Source organism: Pleurodeles waltl, chromosome 6, assembly GCF_031143425.1.
Source record: "Pleurodeles waltl isolate 20211129_DDA chromosome 6, aPleWal1.hap1.20221129, whole genome shotgun sequence".
Classification (NCBI taxonomy): Eukaryota; Metazoa; Chordata; class Amphibia; order Caudata; family Salamandridae; genus Pleurodeles; species Pleurodeles waltl.
Genome location: NC_090445.1, coordinates 1,584,439,723 through 1,584,463,352, shown reverse-complemented (window position 1 = coordinate 1,584,463,352; position 23,630 = coordinate 1,584,439,723). Strand labels below are relative to the sequence as shown.

General features: G+C 44.5%; 1 protein-coding gene across 2 annotated transcripts in view; it reads right to left on the bottom strand.

Annotated features, from left to right (window-relative positions):
* The window catches only part of FKBP15 (FKBP prolyl isomerase family member 15), a 353,417-nt gene that overhangs the window by 101,398 nt on the left and 228,389 nt on the right, over positions 1-23,630 (bottom strand). For both annotated transcript variants that reach the window (XM_069241370.1, XM_069241371.1), the window contains exons 21-22: positions 17,323-17,459; positions 6,090-6,245 (exon numbers count right to left, since the gene is read on the bottom strand). In XM_069241370.1, coding sequence (XP_069097471.1) covers positions 6,090-6,245; positions 17,323-17,459 — 293 coding nt within the window. The remainder of the gene's footprint in view (positions 1-6,089; positions 6,246-17,322; positions 17,460-23,630) is intronic.

Genomic DNA, 23,630 nt, shown 5'->3' with positions numbered 1-23,630 from the left:
GCGGGAGAGGGGGAAAAGCGTAAGCAAATATCCCTGAGCAGTTGATCCATAGAGCATTGCCCTTGGATAGAGGGTGTGGGAACATGGATGCGAAGTTTTGGCATTTTGCGTTTTCGCTGGTGGCGAATGGATCTATGTCTGGTGTTCCCCATTGGTGAAAGTATTTGTGAAGTACCTGGGGGGGAATTTCCCACTCGTGTGTTTGTTGATGATCCCGGCTGAGAACATCTGCTAATTGATTGTGTATCCCTGGAATGTATTGTGCAACAGGGTGAATGTTGTTGTGTATTGCCCAATGCCAAATCTTTTGTGCTAGAAGACAAAGTTGTGATGAGTGGGTTCCCCCTTGTTTGTTTAGGTATTACGTTGTAGTCATGTTGCCTGTTTTGATGAGAATGTGTTTGTGAACGAGAAGAGGTCGAAAGGCTTTGAGTGCTAGAGATACGGCTAGCAATTCTAAGTGGTTTATGTGAAGTTGTTTGTGTTTGTTGTCCCACTGTCCCTGAATGTTGTGATTGTTGAGGTGTGCTCCCCATCCAATCAATGATGCATCTGTCGTAAGTGTGGCTTGAGGGACAGGGTCTTGAAATGGCCGCCCTTTTTTTTAATTTGTGGAATTACAACACTGAAGCGAGATGTGTTTGGGGGTCTAAAAACACTAGATCTTGAAGTTGACCATGTGCCTGTGACCATTGTTTTCCAAGGCACTGTTGTAAGGGCTGCATGTTTAGTCTTGCATTCGGGACAATGGTGATGCATGATTCCATCATGCCCAACAGTTTAATGACAAACTTGACTGTGTACTGTTGGTCTGACTGAATTTGTGGTAATATATTGTGGAATGATTGTACCCTTTGTGGATTTGGGCTTGCAAGTATTTAATGTGGCTCCTAAATACTGTTGAACTTGCGCTGTTTGTAAGTGGGATTTTTGGTAGTTTATTGAGAACCCTAGTGTGTGTAGGGTGTGTATTACATAACGTGCATGGTGTTCGATTTTATTAGCCAGTCGTCGAGATATGGAAAGACATGGATGTGTTGCCTTCTTATGTAGGCTGCGACACTGGCAAGGCATTTTGTAAATACTCTGGGAGCTGTTGTTATCCCGAAAGGTAACACCTTGAACTGGTAATGTTTTCCTTGTATTACGAACCTGAGATATTTTCTGTGCGCTGGATGGATGGGTATGTGAAAATACGCATCTTTGAGATCCAGTGTTGCCACAAAATCTTGTTGTTGTAACAGTGGGACTACATCCTGTAGTGTTACCATGTGAAAGTGTTCTGATAGGATGTAAAGATTGAGAGTTCTGAGATCTAGTATTGGTCTCAATGTTCCATCTTTTTTGGGAATGAGGAAATACAGGGAGTAAACCCCTGTTCCTATTTGATGATGTGGTACAAGCTCTATGGTTTGTTTGAGTAATAGTGATTGTACCTCTGTTTGCAACATTGAAATGTATTGGGAGGAGAGTTTGAGTGGTTTTGGAGGTATATCAGTAGGAATTTGTGCGAATTCTATGCAGTAACCATGTTGGATAATGGATAAGACCCAATTGTCTGTTGTGATGGGTAACCACTGTGTGTGGAACTTTTGCAGTCTTCCTCCCACAGGGGAAGTGTGGTGAGGGATGATGTGGAACAAGTCATTGCTTTGTGTGTGTGGTTTGCTTTGAGGGCTGATATTTTCCCCTACTTCTGGGGAATTGGCCCCTGTAGGTTCCTTGAACCCCCCCTCTTTGGTACTGAGGCTGGTAAGATGGTTTTGATTGTGAGGTAGATGCCTCAGATGTTTGGGCTCTAAAACCTCCCCTGTATTGAGGCTTTCGAAATGAGCCTCTGTACTGTGTTGAATAAAGAGCCCCCATGGCTTTGGCAGTGTCAGAGTCCTTTTTCATTTTTTCAATGGCTGTATCCACCTGGGTGCCAAACAGCTGTTTTTCATTAAATGGCATGTTAAGGACAGCCTGCTGGATTTCAGGTTTAAAGCCTGACGACCGAAGCCATGCTTGTCTTCTAATGGTGACCGCAGTATTGAGTGTTCTTGCTGCTGTGTCTGCGGAGTCTAATGCTGACCTAATTTGATTATTTGTAATAGCCTGCCCTTCTCCGACTATTTGCTGGGCTCTTTTCTGTTGATCCTTGGGGAGATGCTGGATTATTTCTTTCATCTCGTCCCAGTGGGCCCTATCGTACCTAGCCAGTAGTGCTTGGGAGTTGGCTATTCTCCAATGATTAGCCGCTTGTGATGCTACTCTTTTACCAGCAGCATCGAATTTCCTGCTTTCTTTATCTGGTGGCGGTGCAATACCAGACGACTGGGAGTTAGCCCTTTTCCTTGCTGCGCTGACCACTACGGAATCTGGAGGTAGCTGCTGGGTATTGAAAGCTGGGTCAGAAGGGGGCAGCTTATATTTCTTTTCTACCCTAGGAGTGATGACTCTTGCCTTAACTGGTTCCGGAAAAATCTGATGTGCATGTTTTAGCATGCCCTGAAGCATGGGTAGAGACTGGTACGTAGTGTGAGTTGAGGACAACGTATTAAAGAGAAGATCATCCTCAAGAGGTTCTGTGTGCATGGCTACGTTATGGTATGGCGCTGCCCTAGTTAGAACCTGAGTGTATGAGGTGCTATCCTCTGGGGTGATGGTTTTGACGGATAGCAGTCTGGACTGTTGTCAGAAATGGGATCATCGTAAAGGTCCCATGGGTCGACATTATCTTGGTATGAATCTGCAGAGTGTACTGGAGACTGTGCAGTGGGGGTAGTAGGTGGAGAGACAGTCAGGTGAGGAGAATGAGGAGGAGACTGGTAAGGTGAGAACTGAGGAGGTGAAGATTTTTGTTTGGGTTTAGGCACTTTAGCAGGTGACTGATCAGTGTCCAAATGTCCTTGAAAGGCCAGCTTCCTCTTTGTTTTTAGAGTAGGTGCAGAGAGGATCTTGCCAGTGTCTTTATGAATTTGAATTCTGGCCTGCCTTTCATTAAATTCCTCCATTTGCGTAAGTTCCTCAGAAAATCTATGGCTTTCTTTAAGTTGTTTGGAAAGTCCATGCTCCTCTGTGTTTATGGGTCTTTTCGGCTCCGAATCGGGTTTCCCCAGGATCGAAAGGCCTGGAGTAGACGTTGGCCTCAGCTCCGAGAGGGATTTTCGAGGGCTTCGACTCGATGGGTCGGTGTTTGACTATTTAGGTGACTTTGCTTCGGCTCGAGTCCGAAGTCTTCGGTGGCATGGCCTTTCTCGGTGCCGAAGTTGTTGCTTGGTCACCGGAAGTCTTTTTACGGGTGGAGCCATGGCCTTCTTGCAGTGGCGTCCCCGAGGCCTTGTGTTTGGGCTTGGACTGGATCGGGGGTACTCACGTGCTGGCCCGCTGTTATTGGTCTGTCTTTGTTGGACTCGTGCTCGGAGTCGGCCCCCCGAACGGAAACTGCGGTGTGGATCATCTCCTCCACTTTTGCGTTTAGGCGTTCTGTGCTTCTCAACGCCATGTCTAACCTTCGCACTCTTCGGTCTCGTTGAGTCTTTTTCGAGCGGAAGGATCTGCAGGCCTTGCAAGTATCCTCTCGGTGGTCTGGAGATAGACAGAGGTTACAGACTAGATGTTGGTCCGTGTAAGGGAACTTGGCGTGGCACTGAGGGAAGAATCTAAACGGGGTCCGGTCCATGAGGCTTCGACAAGACTTTTGGTCGGGCCGACCAGGCCCAAGTTGGGTGCGGGTGCCCCGAAGGGCAAGTAGAGATCTGTATCCACCGGTACCGAAGTGTCAATGATAGATGGTACGCGATCAAAAACAATACTGACGAATTTAGAGTTTGGAATACTTTTCCAACTCAAACAACCGGACTGAAAAGAAACACGTCCGAACCCGATGGCGGAAAGAAAACAATCTAAGTTGGAGTCGATATCCATGCGCAATGGAGCCGTAAAGGAGGAGTCACTCGGTCCCGTGACTCGAAAAGACTTCTTCAAAGAAAAACAACTTGTAACACTCCGAGCCCAACACTAGATGGCAGGACCTGTGCATAGCATGTATATCTGCAGCTACACATGCCATTGAACATATATATATATATATATACACACACATATATGTACATACATATACATATTTAAACCGTGAGTAAATATACATTAGTTAAACAGGTTTAAAGAGTATGTGTGTAGTTTATTGTTATGACATATTTTCTAAAGAACTATATATATCTAGAATATACACATAATCTGATAAAAAAGTATTTATCAACACAGACTTATGCAGTCCATAGCTGTTTGAATATGGTGGTTATGAAGGAAAGAGCCAACTCTTGAGTAGTCTTCTGAAGACTGTTAAGATATCATAATGGGTGAATCTAGAACATTCTGTGAAGTACAAAGAGATATGAGTAGGAGTGTACTAGGCTTGTAAGAAGGTTCAACAAAACAAAATGGAAGTGCTGCATTCAACATAAAGTCTTGGCAAGAGGCTCTAAATTTAGAGAGAAGATGGTCCCTTTAATTTCACATGTTCATCTTCAGAAAGTGAAATATCATCCATGAAGAATTTCAAGGGGAAGTTTGAGACCCAAAATCAATAAAGGGGAAAATATGGGGGACAATATCATATCTGTTACATTGTACCACTGGTGGTTATCATATTGTACATCTACTGATCATTTCTTTAAGGTCTTAGGGCCTCATATTTTGCTTCTCATCCATAACTGTAGCTTATTTTTTCTGTATTTATCATTACTATAGTATGAGAATATTTGCTATGTGTATTGTGTATTTTGATGTATTGGCCTTACACATGCAACAAATGATGTGGACCTCCCACAATGGCATGCCTTTTACTGCTAATGATATTTAGCAAAGGTTTATTAATAACAGAATTCATGTAGTATGTTTTTGGTTTGTATAACAATTGCTATTTTTCACTTATAATCACCACAATTAATTTGATGTCTGTATTAATAAGTTTTGCATACTTTGATTTAGACTGGTTTAAAATGAAGACTTATAAAGCAATGCTTCAGATTTCAGGTGTGTGTACTGTTAGGGAAATGGGTGACTGAAACCCATTTTGAACCATGTCTCTCTGATGGATATTAATGTTACGTTCCAAACCAGAAATGTCTCTGGGTAAGTTCAGTTTGCATCTGTGGGTCATTGTCTGTTCCTTTTTCCCTACTTTGAATGGTAAGGTGATCTAGGTATTTTTAAGACATCACAATGCAGGCTTAAATCTGCTCTTCTGAATGGTACTATAGCTTTAAATCTAAAGAATCACTCCTCTTTTATATTTAGACAGGGGAACAAAACTCCAAAGTAAAAAATAAAATCATATTTTAATAAAACCGGTTTGTCCTAATAAATGCAAATATCTAAACAAGAACCATACTACAGGTGTGATTCAAGGTTCATCCACTTTGGTAAATAGGAGATAGCACTTCAGCAGTATAATAAAAGGTTGCATCAAAGTTTGGCATGTGATCCTTTCAGAACCTCTTAACAATACAAGGATAAAAACTCAACAAACAAGAGGCACATTTTCTACTTCTATTGTCTACATAACACTTCTGACAATGAGAAGGCTCCCTACATTGTTCTAACAATCACCTAGGTATTTTTAATATGACAGTACAACAAAAAATGCTATCTTGAGGTGCAATTGCATTTGATGTCAGCATGTTTATTTTCTCTTCCCAAGACAATAACTAGCAAAGGTACCAGAAAAGTTGTGTGTTGAATTAATTTGTATCACCAGAAAAATGGAAATAGTCTGGCATTTAGGGGGCAGTTTGGAATTAATGGATGCTATGTTGTTTGAAATATTTAACTAAAAGATACATCAGAAATATATACTGTTTCCTTTAGAAGCAGAAAGAAAATGTGGTAAATCAAAACCCTTATTTTAAGAGGGCATAACCTAGGGAAAAACAAGTATATTAGATTTTGTTTGTAGCAGATTATAATATAAACAGTCATTACTTTGTGTTGTTGTCCAGTTTATTTAAGCATACCAGATCTATCAGGATTGGAATAAGTACTCAGTGTACCACTTTGGTCATAACAATTTTTCTAATCTGAGTTGTGTTTCAATCCAGGCTCACCTGCTCAGCAGCAACCTCATCGGTTGAGGTCCGGGCCTTCTTCAGGTGCTGCCTCATCTTTTCCAGCTCTTGCTGGTAGGACTTGCGAACCTCTTCCATTTCCTCCTCAGCCTGCTGTCGCTCTAGCTGAGATTTTTTCTTCCTCTCTGCAAGATTCTTTTATTTAAAATTTAAAAAAATTTAAAATTGAACCTTAAAAGTGCAAACGTAACATTTTCTAGAATCCAACTATGATCTTTCACTATAAGCAATAGACTAGAGGGCACCTCTATGCAATACAGATAACAAATAGAGGTAGCACAAAACGGGGTCAATTTATGGGCTCTGAATCACCAAAAACACCTTTGGAGCAGAAATGACATCACACATAGTCCAAATCGTCACCTCGTCACAGAGTTCACCCACAGCCCCATCCTTTGCCCTTCATCAGCCTCCTATTGTCTTTTAATGAGCTGGTGAAAGGATAAGGAGAGTGGAACTACAGAAAGTAAAGATGGCTCATAGAACTGTTCTACTTTCTGCTATTGCTCCCATCTACACAGTGGCACGGTATCAAAGAGTGGCACAGGGGTAGCAGCTGCTTCATCATGCTATCACTGTGCGACATTGACGAGGTCATAATTTGTCGCTTCTGAAGGGCCTACCAAAGCACAAAAAGGTAAAAATCATGTAGGGGAGCCAATAGGATCATGTTCAACATTTTCTTCCCCATAATTTGACAACAAATGGGTCAAACTCTAGCCTAACAATACAGGCCACACTCTAGCCTAACAATACAGGCCACTTTGCTGTCAAAGAGTGGATGTCTTGTGTCAGGGATTTGAGCCTCCACTTACATTTATGTGCTCAGTGGGCACACAAGTGCAACATCCCAAACCTGCAGGTCCCACATGCAATCCGAGGAAAGTGTGTCTGGCAAGGTAGTGGAACGATAGAACAAAGAGTAGAAAAACTTTGCATCTTTTGAGGACACATTAAACAAGGTGCCTGAGTGCAAGTATGGAAACTATATTTCCCATGAAGCCACAAAACTCACAATGTTTGCCTAGTCGTGGGGGCCATTTTGAAGTTATGAATATAAGGGCCTGGTGTACAAAGCTTTTTTATGTTAGTACAAGATGTGATCTAGAGAACTGGGCCATTAAAGACCAGAAAAACGTTTTTTTTTGTTTTGTTTTTTTTTAAGAGATGAAACCCAAATAGTGATTCAATAACACATTACCGAATCAAAATTTGGGTTTGCCACCAAATACTCAATTGGTATTTGAAAGGAGCCTGTTAGAGCACCCCTTCAAATAACAATTCACAATGGGATGTATTAATGGATGATATCCAGTTTCAAAACTTTAATATTTTACTGATTACACAAATGTAGTGATAACTTAGACGCTAACGTGAATGGGTCTCAAGGACTCCTTCCTATTTGTGAGTGGTGAAGAACCATTTTTTAAGATTAATCTTAAAAAAACATCTTTCGATTTTTTTTTAAACGCATCCCATTTTCCTTTAAAAGCCATCATAGGCATGGTGGCCTGCTTGTGCATGCCACCATGCCTGTGATGTCTGCAATTCTTAGAGGGTCACAATTTTCCTCCTACCGTAATAATATTCATGAGTAGATTGAACTACAAACCACTCCCAATTGGGTTTTGGTGAGAACGACCTATTAGTACAGTGGTTCCCAACCTGTGGCCGGGGGACCCGTTGGGGTCCGCAAAGCCTTCTCAGGGGGTCCGCGACTGCTTAGAAAATTAAATAATATTAACGGATTAGGTCCCCAGCTTTCAAAAAAGACTCAGTGGAGGGTCCCCGGTTTCCAATAATGATTCAGTGGGGGTCCCAAAGTTCCAGTAATGATAAAGTGGGGGTCCACAGAAGTCTAAAGGTTGAGAACCACTGTATTAGTACAGAAGTCAGTTTGCAAAAACAGGATTGATTCAGTAAAAGCTGGTGCACAATTTGCAAATACTTATACCCAAATCATTCTTAGTACATCTGCCCATAATTTTCACGATGGTACACAGCATCCTTACTTATTTAACTGGTGCCACCAGGACAGTGTTATCACACCTTGTGAAAATGTTGGATATTTTACGTTTCTGTGTTGGAAGTATTTTTGAAGTACTGAGAATTCAATCTTATTTTGGAAAAGTACTTAAAATAGTTAAAAACTGTTTCAATTATGTTCTTGAAGGCCTCATTTTCTTTTGCACATTTACGTGAGGAAAGGGAGGGATCTTTATCAGTTGATTCTTGTATGATGCACATATTGCATCCTGAATGAATGAATTAAGTGAGAATTGTTAAGTGCACAACTACCATAAAAGTGTTGTTGCACTGAATTTTCCCCATTTACCCAACACATGCAAATAGCTTCCCATAGGCAACAAGCATTTACTGAGTAGAGGGTGAGGCTGGATGAGGAGAACATTCTCTTTTGAAATGCATTCATATGTTTGCATTGGAATGAGTTAGGGTTGAGTCTACTTGTCGACGCCTGAACCACCAAGTTTTCAGATGAACAAGTTACTTACCTTCAGTAACACATTATCTGGCAGAGACAGGATCTAGCCGTAATTCGGGCAATGAAAAGTGCAATAGGGCTGTCCAGGGGGCCCCTGCACTGCCATTGCCAAGTGCATGGGCAGTGCATGGGCACCCATCGGGTCCTCAACTCCTCCTTTCTGCCAGCCTTTACATGGCGGTCCGACAGCTTGGCGGAAAGGGGAATCATAATCCGGAGGGCAGCGCTTGGTGGATTAAGACCGCTGGCACTGACAGGCTGTTGACTGGTGGCAACCTGGTGGTGCCAAGTCTTCTACTGCCTCTCCACCATGATCTTCAGAAGAATAAACATGAGGTGACTCTCCAGAATGTGGCGTAAGATCATGCACAAACGGCATAACTGGCACAGTACCAGATGTCGCCTGAGGTCGATAAGGAGATTCCTCAACGTCAAATTAGGCTTCAGACGGAGAGAGCGATTCAACTTCCATCGGCACCGTCAGTGGAGTCAGCTGATCAGATACCAGTGCTGAAAGTGGAAACCCCGAAAGGCTGTTCACCAGCACCAGAATGGCTTCTTCAAGTGACGCCAAAGGCCTAACTGAAGCCAAGGGCGAACCCACCGGCGTCGACAGAGTCAAGGCACTTTGCACTGTTTTGGGACCCACAGGCGCTCCTGAGGAAGGTGATTCACCAAAGATAGTGTGAAGTAAAACTTAATACTAATGCATCTGGTTTAGAGTCGCCAGGCATGTGGAAAGGGGGGTAGACGCTGGGTAGACTCTAACCTCGACTCCTCAGCTGAGGAAAGGTGGGACGCCATATGCGGTAAAGTCGGCAACTTCTGTGACTTCAACCGCTTGCGTCAAGACTTACTTTTTGATGTCAATGGAGAATGGCAACCACAAGAATGACTCCTTGAACGGGCCTGTGAACGGATGTCAGTATGAGAAGGAGAACTTTGTCGACAAGACCTACAGGACGGCTCTGACATTCGTGCCGCCAGAACCTTCATATGATGCTACCGCAGAGCTTTTGGACAAAGTTAATGACAGGAGTCGCACTCTTTGGCGTCATGGTGCTCGCCCAGGCACTACATACAAATCAAGTGGGGGTCCGTAGCCGACATTTGTTGTCCACAGGACCAAAAGGGTTTGAACCCTGAAGACATGGACAGGATAAAGCACACTGTTCCAACGAAAAAAACGTCGAAGTATGCAGAAAACAGCCTGAATAACCGTTAACGGATTTGCACTGCACGCACGGAAAAGAAGGAACTGATGTTGGAGAGGGGCTTTTAAGGACTCCAATGATGTCACATCCAGTGCACGGCATTGAAACGGATTTGCCTGACACCCTCTTCCGACACGTAGTTGTGCAATGGGAAAAAAACTTTTTTGAGGAGGATTCTAAAGTAAGGAATCTGCAGCTAGATGTCTTTATCAGATGCAGGATGTTGCAGAAAGAAGAGTGTGTTGCCAGGAGGCCTGGGTTGCTTGGCAACCCATCTGTTAACTAGTTAACAGCCAGGTTTGACCCACTGCAGTTTAGTCTGTCACGGCGTGATTAAAAGAAAGAGGTGGTTCTGGGGAAGTCTGCCCAGGCTTTAGGACTTCTGTCAGGACGTTAGTCAGACTTTGAAAGATGGAAGTAGAGTCAAACTTCAGTAGGCCACAGCCATGGATCATTTAGCGCTTGTGGGTGGTTTTAGCTGAGAGTACCTGTGGAGAGGATTAGAAAGGGTGGCGCATAGTACTCAGAGATGTTGAAAGACTTCTGGAAACAGCATGGCAATGGCTAATTTAAGATACATGTATGCTTTTATATACATATGAAAGTAATGAAAATGTCACTTACCCAGTGTACATCTGTTCGTGGCATCAGTCGCAGTAGATTCGCATGTTTTGCAATAGCTCGCCATCTGGTGTTGGGCCGGAGTGTTACAAGTTGTTTTTCTTCGAAGAAGTCTTTCGAGTCACGGGACCGAGTGACTCCTCCTTTTGTCTCCATTGCGCATGGGCGTCGACTCCATCTTCGATTGTTTTTCCCCGCAGAGGGTGAGGTAGGAGTTGAATTGTAGTAATAGTGCCCATGCAATGGAGTGACTAAGTATGTACCTACTTAAGGTTGAGATGATACATATACACATAGTTGAAGGTAACTTCCAAACTGCTACAGGCTCCCGGGGAGGCGGGTGGGCACATGCAAATCTACTGCGACTGATGCCACGAACAGATGTACACTGGGTAAGTGACATTTTCAGTTCGATGGCATCTGTCGCTGTAGATACGCATGTTTTGCATAGACTAGTAAGCAGTTATCTCCCCAAAAGCGGTGGATCAGCCTGTAGGAGTGGAAGTAGTTTGAAATAATGTTCTTAATACGGCTTGACCTACTGTGGCTTGTTGTGCGGATAACACGTCTACACAGTAGTGCTTGGTGAATGTGTGAGGCGTAGACCATGTGGCTGCCTTACATATTTCTTGCATTGGGATGTTTCCAAGAAAAGCCATGGTAGCACCTTTCTTTCTGGTTGAGTGTGCCCTTGGTGTAATGGGCAGCTGTCGTTTAGCTTTAAGGTAGCAGATTTGGATGCATTTAACTATCCATCTGGCTATACCTTGTTTTGAAATTGGGTTTCCTGCATGAGGTTTTTGAAATGCAATAAATAGTTGTTTAGTCCTTCTGATGTTCTTTGTTCTGTCAATATAATACATCAATGCTCTTTTGACATCTAATGTATGTAGTGCCCTTTCGGCTACGGTATCTGGCTGCGGAAAGAACACTGGAAGTTCCACTGTTTGGTTTAGATGGAACAGTGAAATAACCTTTGGCAAAAATTTAGGATTGGTCCTTAGGACGACCTTATTTTTGTGTAGTTGTATAAAAGGTTCTTGTATTGTAAACGCCTGAATCTCGCTTACTCTTCTTAGGGAAGTAATGGCGATGAGAAATGCCACCTTCCAGGTTAGGAACTGTATTTCGCAGGAGTGCATGGGTTCGAAAGGTGGACCCATAAGTCTAGTTAGGACAACATTTAGGTTCCATGAAGGAACAGGTGGTGTTCTTGGTGGTATAATTCTCCTAAGGCCCTCCATGAATGCTTTAATGACTGGTATTTTATATAGGGAAGTTGAATAGGTAGTCTGCAGATATGCAGATATTGCTGCCAGGTGTATTTTAATGGAAGAGAAAGCCAGGTTAGATTTTTTAAGTGAAGCAAGTAACCCACTACATGTTCTGGAGTTGTGTGTAATGGTTGTATTTGATTAATATGGCAGTAGCAGACAAACCTCTTCCATTTACTTGCATAGCAGTGCCTGGTGGATGGCCTTCTGGCTTGCTTTATGACTTCCATACATTCTTGGGTAAGTTGTAAGTGCCCGAATTCTAGGATTTCAGGAGCCAGATTGCTAGATTCAGCGATGCTGGATCTGGGTGTCTGATCTTTTGGTTGTGTTGTGTCAACAGATCTGGCCTGTTGGGCAATTTGATGCAGGGTACTATTGATAGGTCTAGCAGCGTTGTGTACCAGGGTTGCCTTGCCCAAGTTGGTGCTATTAATATGAGTTTGAGTTTGTTTTGACTGAGTTTGTTTACCAGGTAAGGAAGGAGAGGGAGAGGAGGAAAAGCGTAAGCAAATATCCCTGACCAGTTCATCCATAGGGCATTGCCTTGGGACTGTTTGTGTGGGTATCTGGATGCGAAGTTTTGGCATTTTGCGTTCTCCTTTGTCGCAAACAAGTCTATCTGAGGTGTTCCCCAGAGTTTGAAATAATTGTTCAGAATTTGGGGGTGAATTTCCCATTCGTGGACCTGTTGGTGATCTCGAGAGAGATTGTCTGCGAGTTGATTTTGGATCCCTGGAATAAATTGTGCTATTAGGCGAATTTGGTTGTGAATTGCCCAACGCCAAATCTTTTGTGCTAGCAGGCTTAACTGCGTGGAGTGCGTCCCCCCTTGCTTGTTTAGGTAATACATTGTTGTCATGTTGTCTGTTTTGACGAGAATGTATTTGTGAACTATTATTGGTTGGAAAGCTTTTAGTGCTTGAAAAACTGCTAGAAGTTCTAGGTGATTTATATGCAGTTTTGTTTGATGTACGTCCCATTGTCCTTGTATGCTGTGTTGATCGAGGTGTGCTCCCCACCCTGTCATGGAAGCATCTGTTGTTATTACGTATTGTGGCACTGGGTCTTGGAAAGGCCGCCCCTTGTTTAAATTTATGTTGTTCCACCACAGAAGCGAGAGGTAAGTTTGGCGGTCTATTAACACCAGATCTAGAAGGTGACCCTGTGCTTGAGACCACTGTGATGCTAGGCACTGTTGTAAGGGCCTCATGTGCAGTCTTGCGTTTGGGACAATGGCTATGCATGAAGACATCATGCCTAGGAGTTGTAATACCATCTTTGCTTGTATCCTTTGTGTTGGATACATGCGTTGTATGATGGTGTTGAAATTTTGAATTCTTTGGGGACTTGGAGTGGCTACTCCTTTTGATGTGTCTATTATGGCTCCTAGGTATTGTTGTACCTTGCGCGGCAGAATGTTGGATTTTGTGAAGTTGACGGTGAACCCTAGTTTGAAGAGGGTCTGTATGATATGATGTGTGTGATTTGAGCACTCTATGAACGAATGGGCCTTGATTAGACAGTCGTCCAAATATGGGAACACATGTATTTGCTGCCTTCTTATGTGTGCAGCGACTACCGCTAGACATTTGGTAAAGACTCTTGGTGCGGTTGTTAATCCGAAAGGCAGTACCTTGAATTGGTAATGTATTCCTTTGAATACAAACCTTAGGTATTTCCTGTGCGATGGGTGTATTGGTATATGGAAATAAGCATCCTTGAGGTCTAAAGTTGCCATGTAGTCGTGCAGTTTTAGCAATGGTAATACTTCCTGTAGTGTGACCATGTGAAAGTGGTCTGATTTGATGAAAGTGTTCACTACTCTGAGGTCTAGGATTGGTCTCAGTGTTTTGTCTTTCTTTGGTATCAGAAAGTACAGTGAGTAGACTCCTGTGTTTATTTGTGTGTTTGGCACTAGTTCGATTGCATTCTTTTGCAATAGTGCCTGCACTTCTATCTCCAGGAGATTGGAATGATGTTTTGTCAAATTCTGTGCTTTTGGTGGTATGTTTGGAGGGAATTGTAGAAATTCTATGCAATAACCATGTCGGATAATTGCTAGAACCCAAGTGTCTGTAGTGATTTCCTCCCATGCTTTGTAGTACTGACTTATTCTTCCCCCCACTGGTGTTGTGTGGAGGGGGTGAGTGACATGTGAGTCACTGTTTAGTAGTAGGGGTTTTGGGGCTTTGAAATCTTCCTCTATTTCTAGGGAATTGCCCTCCTCTATATTGTCCCCGAAAACCTCCTCTATACTGTCCCTGGTAACTGGACGGTGTTGCCTGTGAGGTGCTGGCTTGTGTGCTCTGACCCCGAAACCCCCCTCTAAAGGGTGTTTTACGAAATGTGCTGTAATTTCCTCTGCTCTGCGGGGAGTAGAGTGCGCCCATGGCTTTGGCAGTGTCCGTGTCTTTTTTGAGTTTCTCAATCGCTGTGTCCACTTCTGGGCCGAACAGTTCCTTTTCGTTAAAAGGCATATTGAGAACTGCTTGCTGAATCTCTGGTTTAAATCCAGACGTTCGGAGCCATGCATGCCTTCTGATAGTTACAGATGTATTAATTGTCCGTGCAGCTGTATCTGCAGCGTCCATGGAGGAGCGGATCTGGTTGTTGGAAATGGTCTGTCCCTCCTCAACCACCTGTTTTGCCCTATTTTGTAGATCCTTGGGCAGATGTTCAATGAGATGTTGCATCTCATCCCAATGGGCTCTGTCATAGCGCGCAAGTAGTGCCTGGGAGTTCGCGATGCGCCACTGGTTTGCAGCTTGTGCTGCGACTCTTACCAGCTGCATCGAACTTGCGGCTTTCTTTATCTGGGGGTGGTGCATCTCCAGATGTGTGGGAGTTGGCTCTTTTTCTAGCTGCTCCTACAACGACAGAGTCTGGTGGCAGCTGTGTAGTGATGAAAACCGGGTCTGTAGGAGGCGCTTTATACTTTTTTTCCACCCTTGGTGTGATTGCCCTACTTTTGACCGGCTCCTTAAAGATTTCTTTTGCGTGCCGGAGCATACCAGGGAGCATAGGCAGGCTTTGGTATGAGCTGTGGGTGGAGGAGAGTGTGTTGAATAAAAAATCATCCTCGACCTGTTCTGAGTGGAGGCTTACGTTGTGAAATTGTGCTGCTCTGGCCACCACTTGAGAGTACGCAGTGCTGTCCTCTGGTGGAGATGGCTTCGTAGGGTATGCCTCCGGACTGTTATCTGACACTGGGGCGTCGTATAGGTCCCATGCGTCTTGATCTTGGTCACCCTGGCTCATGGTGGTGTGAGCTGGGGAGTGTGATGGAGTTTGTGCTTGTGAGACGTTAATCACGGGCGGTGGAGAGGGTGGTGGAGTAACTCTTTTCACCACTTTTGGTTGTGGTGTCTGTTCAGTCTGGAACTCCAACCTTCTCTTTCTTCTAATAGGGGGAAGGGTGCTTATCTTTCCTGTGCCCTGCTGTATGAAAATACGCTTTTGCGTATGGTCCACATCCGTTGATTGTAGCTCTTCCTCAAACCTATGCTTTTGCATTTGTGAGGTTAGCGAGTGCTCTTCTGTATAAGAGCCTGAAGCTGGGTCGGTTGCAGTTTGTTTCGGTACCGAAACCCTGTCAGCGTCCTTTTTCGGCTCCGAGGTGACTTTTTTCTTTTTCGGGGCCGAAATCTCTCGGCGCCGATCTTCGTCGGGCCCGCTGTCTCGGCGTCGAGCCGTGTCAACACCGGCATCTCGATGTCGACGCTTGTCTCCAGCACTTTCTCGGTCCCGAGAAGGCTGTGTGCCGGTGTCTCGACCGGAGTCGGACGATCTCGGCACTGTTTGGGCCTTTTTCGGTGCCGACGGTCGGTCACCGAATTTATGGGTCGAGCCATGGCCTGGTGGAGTGGCGTCCCCTGGGCCTTGTAAATGTTCCTCTGAGTGGATTTCGACGTCTTACTCACGGTTTGTGTATCGTCGAATCCTTCGGAGTCCGAGTCTTGGATCGAGAAGGTACCTTCCTCTTCTTGTTCCTCGAACTCCCGGTGAGCTGTCGGTGCGGACGCCATCTGAAGTCTTCTGGCTCGACGGTCTCGGAGTGTCTTTCGGGACCGGAACGCACGACAGGCCTCGCAGGTGTCTTCGCTGTGCTCAGGTGACAGGCACAGGTTGCAGACCAAGTGTTGGTCTGTGTAGGGGTATTTATTGTGGCATTTGGGGCAGAAACGGAACGGGGTCCGTTCCATCGGCGTTCTTCAGCACGTGGTCGGGCCGACCAGGCCCCGACGGGGATCGAAAAAACTACCCCGAAGGGCACCGGAGCTCTTCGATCCTTCGACGCGGTGTTGAATCTAACTACGCCGAACCCGAACGCAACAATACCGACGAAAATCTTCAGAAATTTAGCTATTTTTCCGTTCCGAAACTCGGAGCGACAGGAACACGTCCGAACCCGATGGCGGAAAAAAAACAATCGAAGATGGAGTCGACGCCCATGCGCAATGGAGACAAAAGGAGGAGTCACTCGGTCCCGTGACTCGAAAGACTTCTTCGAAGAAAAACAACTTGTAACACTCCGGCCCAACACCAGATGGCGAGCTATTGCAAAACATGCGTATCTACAGCGACAGATGCCATCGAACATATATTAACATATACATGTTTAACAGGCAGCTGCTGAGCAGTCATTTTGTAGCCAAACTTGAGCAGAGGGGATCACATCGGTGCACTGAGATAAACTTCACTGCACCAATACACCTGTATGTTAGAAGAGGTCCTGCATAGTGAACTAGAAAAATGAAGCTCAGTTCAGAGCGGAACAGTACATCATGGTTTTGTTCTACAAGTGTGGACATGAATGATGCCCATCAAAGATGCTTGCTGAGCAAAGGGACTGTGAGATGCCTCAGGTACAGCAGAAGGGTCGCAGTTTCGGACGCTTTGCTGAGGAACTGCATTATAGATGTGTGACACAAATGCATGAAAAGGCTCTTAAAAGGGCCAATTCTAGAAGTAATTTGTTTGTGTTGGTACACTGTTGAGAGTTAACAGTGCATAGTGTGATTTTGAGGTCCCTGCTTTCATAAAATGTCAAGAACCAGTCAAGTATCTTTTTGCTAATATTATTATTCAGCAAGCAGGTCGAGAAGATGGTAGTAAAGATGCCCAACAGGTTCAGTGGTACAGCACATATTTTAATTCAGTCTTGATGAGAGCAGTTCCTGTACATTCAAAAGTGTGGTTCCAGGCAATATTCTAGATGGAGGACAGGCAAAAATTCAAGATGCAGCTGCAGACGTTCAAGTAAAAACAAACGTACCTAATAACTTGCATCTAAAGGCCACAGACTGGCTAGGAAGGACGAGACCTATAATGGGTATGCAGTTCCTTCAAGATAGGCTTAATAGCAGCATATTTTAGCCTTTAGACATTGCCCTTGGGCAGAATTAAAAATACTAATATCATGGTCTTTCAAAGTGTTTGCAAAAGATATTTGTCAAGATAATAGCTGCTTTCTATTTCGGATAACTCATCATACCCTGCATGTTGACTGCTACAGAAAAGAACATTGTAGAAGTGAGAGACGTGAAGTGAAACTCTTACATACAGTACATTTCCTCCCCTGCTTTGGCCTCAATCACCTTTTCCAGATTTGCCTTCTCTACTCGTAGGTCCAACACCTCTTCCTCCAACGTGGTGACCTTAACATCTAGTTCTCTGCGACTCTGCTTCTCTGCTTTGAATTTGGACTGAGCATGCTCGGACACCTCCTGGAGCTCTTCAAAAAGAGAACAGAAAATGCAGATTAATTTGGAAGCAGTAATAAGGAAGGTAGACATAATTAAGTGGGTAAGTAACAAATGTAATATAGGGGGCAATGTCCGTAAAGCAGAGATGAGTGAATTCCAACTGTCACCAACAAAAGAATACTATGAAGGCACTGAATTGTCTACAATCAGACATGCCTTGATAACATATAATTGATAATGCAGTGTATGTCTCCCTTAAGCAGTGAAGTTTGTGAATAGTGCAAAACCAGCAAAGAACACAATTTCAGCAGAAGAATGTCCCTGCTATATTTTTGGTGCAAGAGATTTCTACTGCAAAAAGCTTTTCACAGCACAACATGCTAATTATGTTGGTAAAGGTCAAGGTCACACTTCTCACCCTACGTTGAAGTATGACTTGTGAAAGGATAAAAAAAAATATGTGCAAAAGCGCTGATGCAAAATTGACAGCATACCTATCTGCTCCTTGATTGGTACCTCAGGGACTCTTTTTAAAATTTGTGTACATCCCTGAAGAAGGAAAATTATACTTACCCTGTAAGCATCTGTTCGTGGCATGTAGTACTGTAGATTCACAAACTGTGCACAATCCTGTCATCTAGTGTTGGGCTTGGATGTGTGCAAGTTGTTTTTTTTCTAAGAAAGTCTTTTGAGTCATGAGGTGCTGCGATTACTCCTCTTGCTGGTAATGCACATGGTCATTGACTCCATTGTTAGGCCGTTTTCCTGCATGGTGGGTGAGGATGAAATGTGAAGTGAAGCATAGTATAGAGAGATGTTCATGCAAAGATAAAAGTAAGAAATATTAAACTGACTGCAACTAACACGAGCGTCCGGGAAGGCGGGTAGGCACATGTGAATCAACAGCATTACATGCCACATACAGATGCTTATTGAGTAAACAACATTTTCTGTCTGAGGCATGTGTGGCTGGAGATACACATGCTGTGGGTAGACTGTAAGGAAGTCCCTCCAAAATAGTAGTGGCTAGCCTGTGGGAGTTGCAGTGGATTCAAAATGTGTACGTAGAGCTACCTGACCAACATTGGCTTGTTGGCCAGCTAGTACATCCACACAATAATGTTTTGTAAAAGTGTGATGCGTGGACCACATAGCTGCTTCCCAAATATCCGTAATAGGAATAATCCCCAAAAAGGCCATAGAGGCTCCTTTTTCTTCTAGTGGAATGCCCACTAGGAGAGATAGATGAGGTCCTCTTAGCGTTAGCATAGCATGTCCTAATGCATTTAATAATCCATCTAGCAATGTTTGATTTAGAAAGGGTGTTCCCTGCATGAGGCTTTGAGAAAGCAACAAAAAAAGTTGTGTTTTTCTGAAAGATTTAGTTCTGTCAATAAAACATATGAGGGCTCATTTAACATCTAATGTACGGTAAAAGCCTGTTCCGCAACCGAATCAGGTTGAGGGAAAAATACAGGAAGCTACAAAGATTGATTGAGGGGAAAGTGTGAAACAACCATTAGGAGAAACCTAGGGTTGGTGCAGAGTACAACCCTATCACGGTTTATTTGGAAGAAAGGTTCCTCTAAGGACAGTGCATGAAGCTCACTGACACATCTAAGCCAAGTGGTGATGACCAGAAATGTTATCTTCCAGGATATAAACAGGAGGTGGCAGGAGTGGAGGCTTCAAATAGAAGGCCCATTAGTCTTGTCAATAAAATGTTAAGATTCCATTTCGGGGCAGGTGGGACCCAAGGAGGAATTACTCTTAAGACCTTCCACGAAGGCTTTAATGACAGGAATTCAGAATAGGGAATTGTGTTGCTTGTTCTAAAGATAGGCAGCTACAGCCACTAGGTTTAATCTTATGGATGTGAAGGCTAAAGCAGAAGTTTGTAAGTGAAAGAGATAGCAGACAATGTCTTGTACTTAAGAATGTCCATGCATGTTGGTGGGAGATTAACATATCCAAATTCTAGGACTTCAGGAGCCAGATTGCAAGGGTCAGAGGCTGGGATGCAGGTGACTGATTTCTCCATGGTTCTGCGTGAGAACGGCCTGCCTTTTGGGGAGTGTCTTGTGTGGGACCACTGAAAGTTCAAAGAGGGTGGTGCACCATGGATGTCATGCCCATGTGGGAGCCACCAGGATGAGGGTGAAAGATGTCTGTCAAAGTTTCCGAACCACAAATGGAAGGGGGAGAGGAGGAAAAGCATAAGCAAATACCCTGGTCCAGCCCATCCATAGTTAATTGCCTCTTAGACTGTGGGTGTGGAATCCTGGAGGCGAAGTTCGGGCACTTGGCGGTTCCTGCTGTGGCAAAGAGGTCTAACTCTGGTAGTCCCAAATGCTGGAAGTAGTGGTGGAGGACTTGCAGGTGGAGTTCACACCTGTGGACTTGTTGCTGCATCCTGCTCAGGGGGTCAGCAAAGTCACTGTCCACTCCCGGCAAGTATTCTGCTAAGAGATGGCCCATTTCCAAAGGTTCTGCGCTGGGTGAAAGAGCTGAGGGGCTCCTGTGCACCCTTGTTTCTGAATGTAATACATCAATGTCATTGTTTAACTTGATGAGGACTACACCTTGCCAGTTAGGTGAGGAAGGAAAGCTTTCAAATGACACCCTGCCATCCGACAAAGTGGACACAGAAACCTTTTCAATCTTTAAAAAACAAATGAAAACATGGCTCTTCACTCAGCATAGCTCTGAATGAGTGTTTGTTTGTCCTGCTGAGTCCCTGCTAGCGCTTTGATGCCCTTGGGGTTAGTGTGCTCTACAAATGCTTATAACATATAACAAGGTGAACAGCTAACAGCTCTAAGTGAATTATGTGGAGAGCTCATTGACTGGGATTCCAGTGACCTTGGACAGTCAAACTCTGCATCCCATAAGGGAGGAGTCTGTTGCTATGGTCCTCTGTGGAACTGGGTCTAGGAATGGCTGTCCCATTAACAAGTTGTTGGTGTTCCACCACTGCAGAAAATGTCAAGTTAGATGGTCGACCAACACTAGATCTTCCAATTGACCCTCCACTTGAGACTTCTGGAGTGATGAACATAGATCTTCCAATTGACCCTCCACTTGAGACTTCTGGAGTGATGAACACTCCTGTAATGGACGCATGTTCATACCGAGGAGATTCATAACTGCCCAGGGTGTAACCTGTTGATTAGGTTTAAATAGAGGAATGAGTGTCTGAAAGGACCGTATCCTGGCAGCATCTGGGTAGACTATGCCTGTCTCTGAACTGAGAATTGCCTCTAATAAAGTTTGACTCTGAAGTGGTTGGAGATGGGATTTTAAAGCATTGATGGTTAAGGCTAGTTTGTGAAGTAGGCTGATGGCGACCTGATTGTGTTAGTGACATTTTGGACGGGTGGCACTCCTGATGAGCCAACCGTCCAGATACTGAAAGATGTGGATGCCCTGTCTGCATAGGGGAGCGGCCACCAATCAAGGCAAAGGTGAATACCCTGGGTGCAGTAATGACTTGGAAGGGGAGCACTTTGAGCTGGTAATGTTGTCCACCTTCTACAAAACTGAGGTACCAATGATGTGCCTTATGAAATGGAATATGGAAAGAGGCATCCTGTAGGTTGAGTGCAGCCATCAAGTCATCTTGTAGTAGCGGGATGACATCCTGTGAAAGTGTTCTGAAGGACCCGTACTTTTTTTGTGAATGAGGAAGTAGCAAGTAAACCTCAGTACCCTGTTGATGGTGAGGGATGGGTTCTATGGCTCCTTTATGGGGGATTACTTGGAACTCTTCCCTGAGTACTTTTGTTGTAGTGGGGAGAGTTTTTGTTAGTGCAGGCCAAAAAGATGTCCCCTGTCAAAAGGCAGATTGAGTAGGTTTTACTGGGATTCCAGTTTGAAACTGGAGGCACAGAGCCATGCATACCTATGTAGAAGGACACTGGAGTTAAACCCCTACCAGCAGTATCTGCAGCATCTAGTGTCTGAGATCTGCTTCCCTTCAGAGACTTTCTCCTAGACTCTCTTGTGGTCATCTGGGAGACATTTGTTCCAATGGGCTCAGTCATAGCGAGAAAGCAGCCTACTGGAATTGGCAATCCACCAATGAGCTACCCTTTTGCAAGCAGCATTTATTCTCTTTTTAACTGGTAGAGAAGCATCACCCGTGCTCTGACAGTTGACCCTTTTCCGTGCAGTAGCTACTACTAAAGAGCCAGGTGGAAGCTGGTTCTAGATGTAGAGTTGGTCAGTTTGGAAAGCTTTATATTTCTTATTCACCCTTGGTCGAATGATTTTGTTCTAACTGGGTAATGGAAGATGTCTGGGATGTGACGGAGCATGACTTTCAGCATGGGGAGGTACTGAGTGGAGGAAAGGGTATCCAAAAGGAAATCATCCTCTAATGGTTCAGTATTTACATTCACTTTATGGAAGGTGGCATCCTTACCAATAAGGTCATGGCAGGAAGTTGTATCACCGGGAGTGGAGAGTATCTTCAGGATATAGTTTAGGATCTGGATCCAGTGGTGGATAACTATGGTAGGTATCGCAGGGATCATCCTACAGTGGGATGTCAAACGTATCCCCATACATGTGTCCCCCTACGTCTAAATGAGGTGACCCTTGAGGTGTGTATAGTTTAGGGTCATCTGGGGAAGGGGGAGGTGGGGGCGAGTGCTGAAAAGCAGCTAGGGTTGAAGGAATAGTGAAATTAAAAGGGCTTGTAGCTTTCTGCTTTGGCGGAGAGGGGATGTCCTAAGCTTCTTCAAAGGATAGTTGCTGAGTAGATGGTTGAGCAGCAGATGCAGAAAGGAGGGTGATTATCCGGCTTGGATGTGGATGAAACATCAGGTGTTTCTGGTGCTTGTCAATCTCTTCTTGTAGTTTAGGACGAATTGGTTAGATAGTAAGTGAACCATGATTGAGCTTGCTGCTGTGTGCCAATGGTCTCTGCTCTCACGACGATAGTTTCTTCTCCAATGCCGTTTTCTGTTTCTATGCTGAAAGTTCTCTCCGAAAGTAGGCATGACTCCGAGGTGGTAGTAGTTGGTGCTTAAGCAGTCCATTTCTTCCACCCCAAGCTGGCGCTGAGCGTTCCATCCAAAGCTGTTGGTCTGTGTCAAACATGACCTGAAGGTAGTGGTGGCCCCGGAGTTTGCCTCTAGTCTACCAGAGTAACCGTTCGCCCCTTTGTGAAGGAGTCAGTGGCAAGGTGGGGGATACAGTACTCACGGCTGGATGTGCTGGTGGAAGATCCTCGAATTCCAGGTTGGAGCCAGAGCTGTCTTCGGCAGAGACGGTCCCTTTGTCTGACACTTGTACATGGTTATCCCGCCGGATGTACTTGGGACGAAATGGTCCAGTATGTCATCTCCGCTCCTCTGTGACATTTCAAGATGTCGAGCCTGATGGTCACAGAGTTTTCTTCGAGCAGAAAGAGAGGCAGTGTTGCAATCAACCTTGTTGTGCTGAGCGGAGAGACACAGATTGCAGACCTGATGGAGATCGGTCTGAGGGTATTTTGCCTAACACCAAGGACAGTAGGGGCAAGTTGTCCGTTCCATCACTGTGTGAAAATGGTGGGGGAGACACGCCTAAGAATCGAAGAAGACCCTGAAGGACGAAGGCCCCCTGAGCCCAAGGTCAATCGAAGACCACCTGGTTGATTCAAGAGTCGTAGAAATAAACGGAAGGGAAATAAGAACACGATCAATAGCAATGCAGACCGAGGTAGGAAATGTGTAAACCGAGAAGAGTGTACCACAACGGTGTCGAACCGGAGCACATGAGCACGTCAGTAGTCGACTACAGAAGAAAACAATCTAACAATGAGTCGACGACCAGCGCATTACCAACATGAGGAGGATTCACAATACCTTGTTACTTGAAAGACTTTCTTAAAACAACTTGTACACATCCATGACCAACACTAGATGGCTGGATTAAGCACACCATATGTCTCTATATACACACATGCCTCAAACACACTGCACTTACTGTGCACCCATAGAATCTTAGCAGATATCATGGGGCTGAATTATTCCCATGAATGAGTCACAGTGCTAGTTTGCCAGTAATTGGGTCGAGCCAACGAGGATAGGACCAACAAGGGTCAGGCCTACCTCTTTCTTAAGAACATGATCCAGTCCCATCCCAGCCATACATCCTCAATGATAAATAGTAGATACAAAACGACCATAGTATGTCAGGACTCATGAATGAGT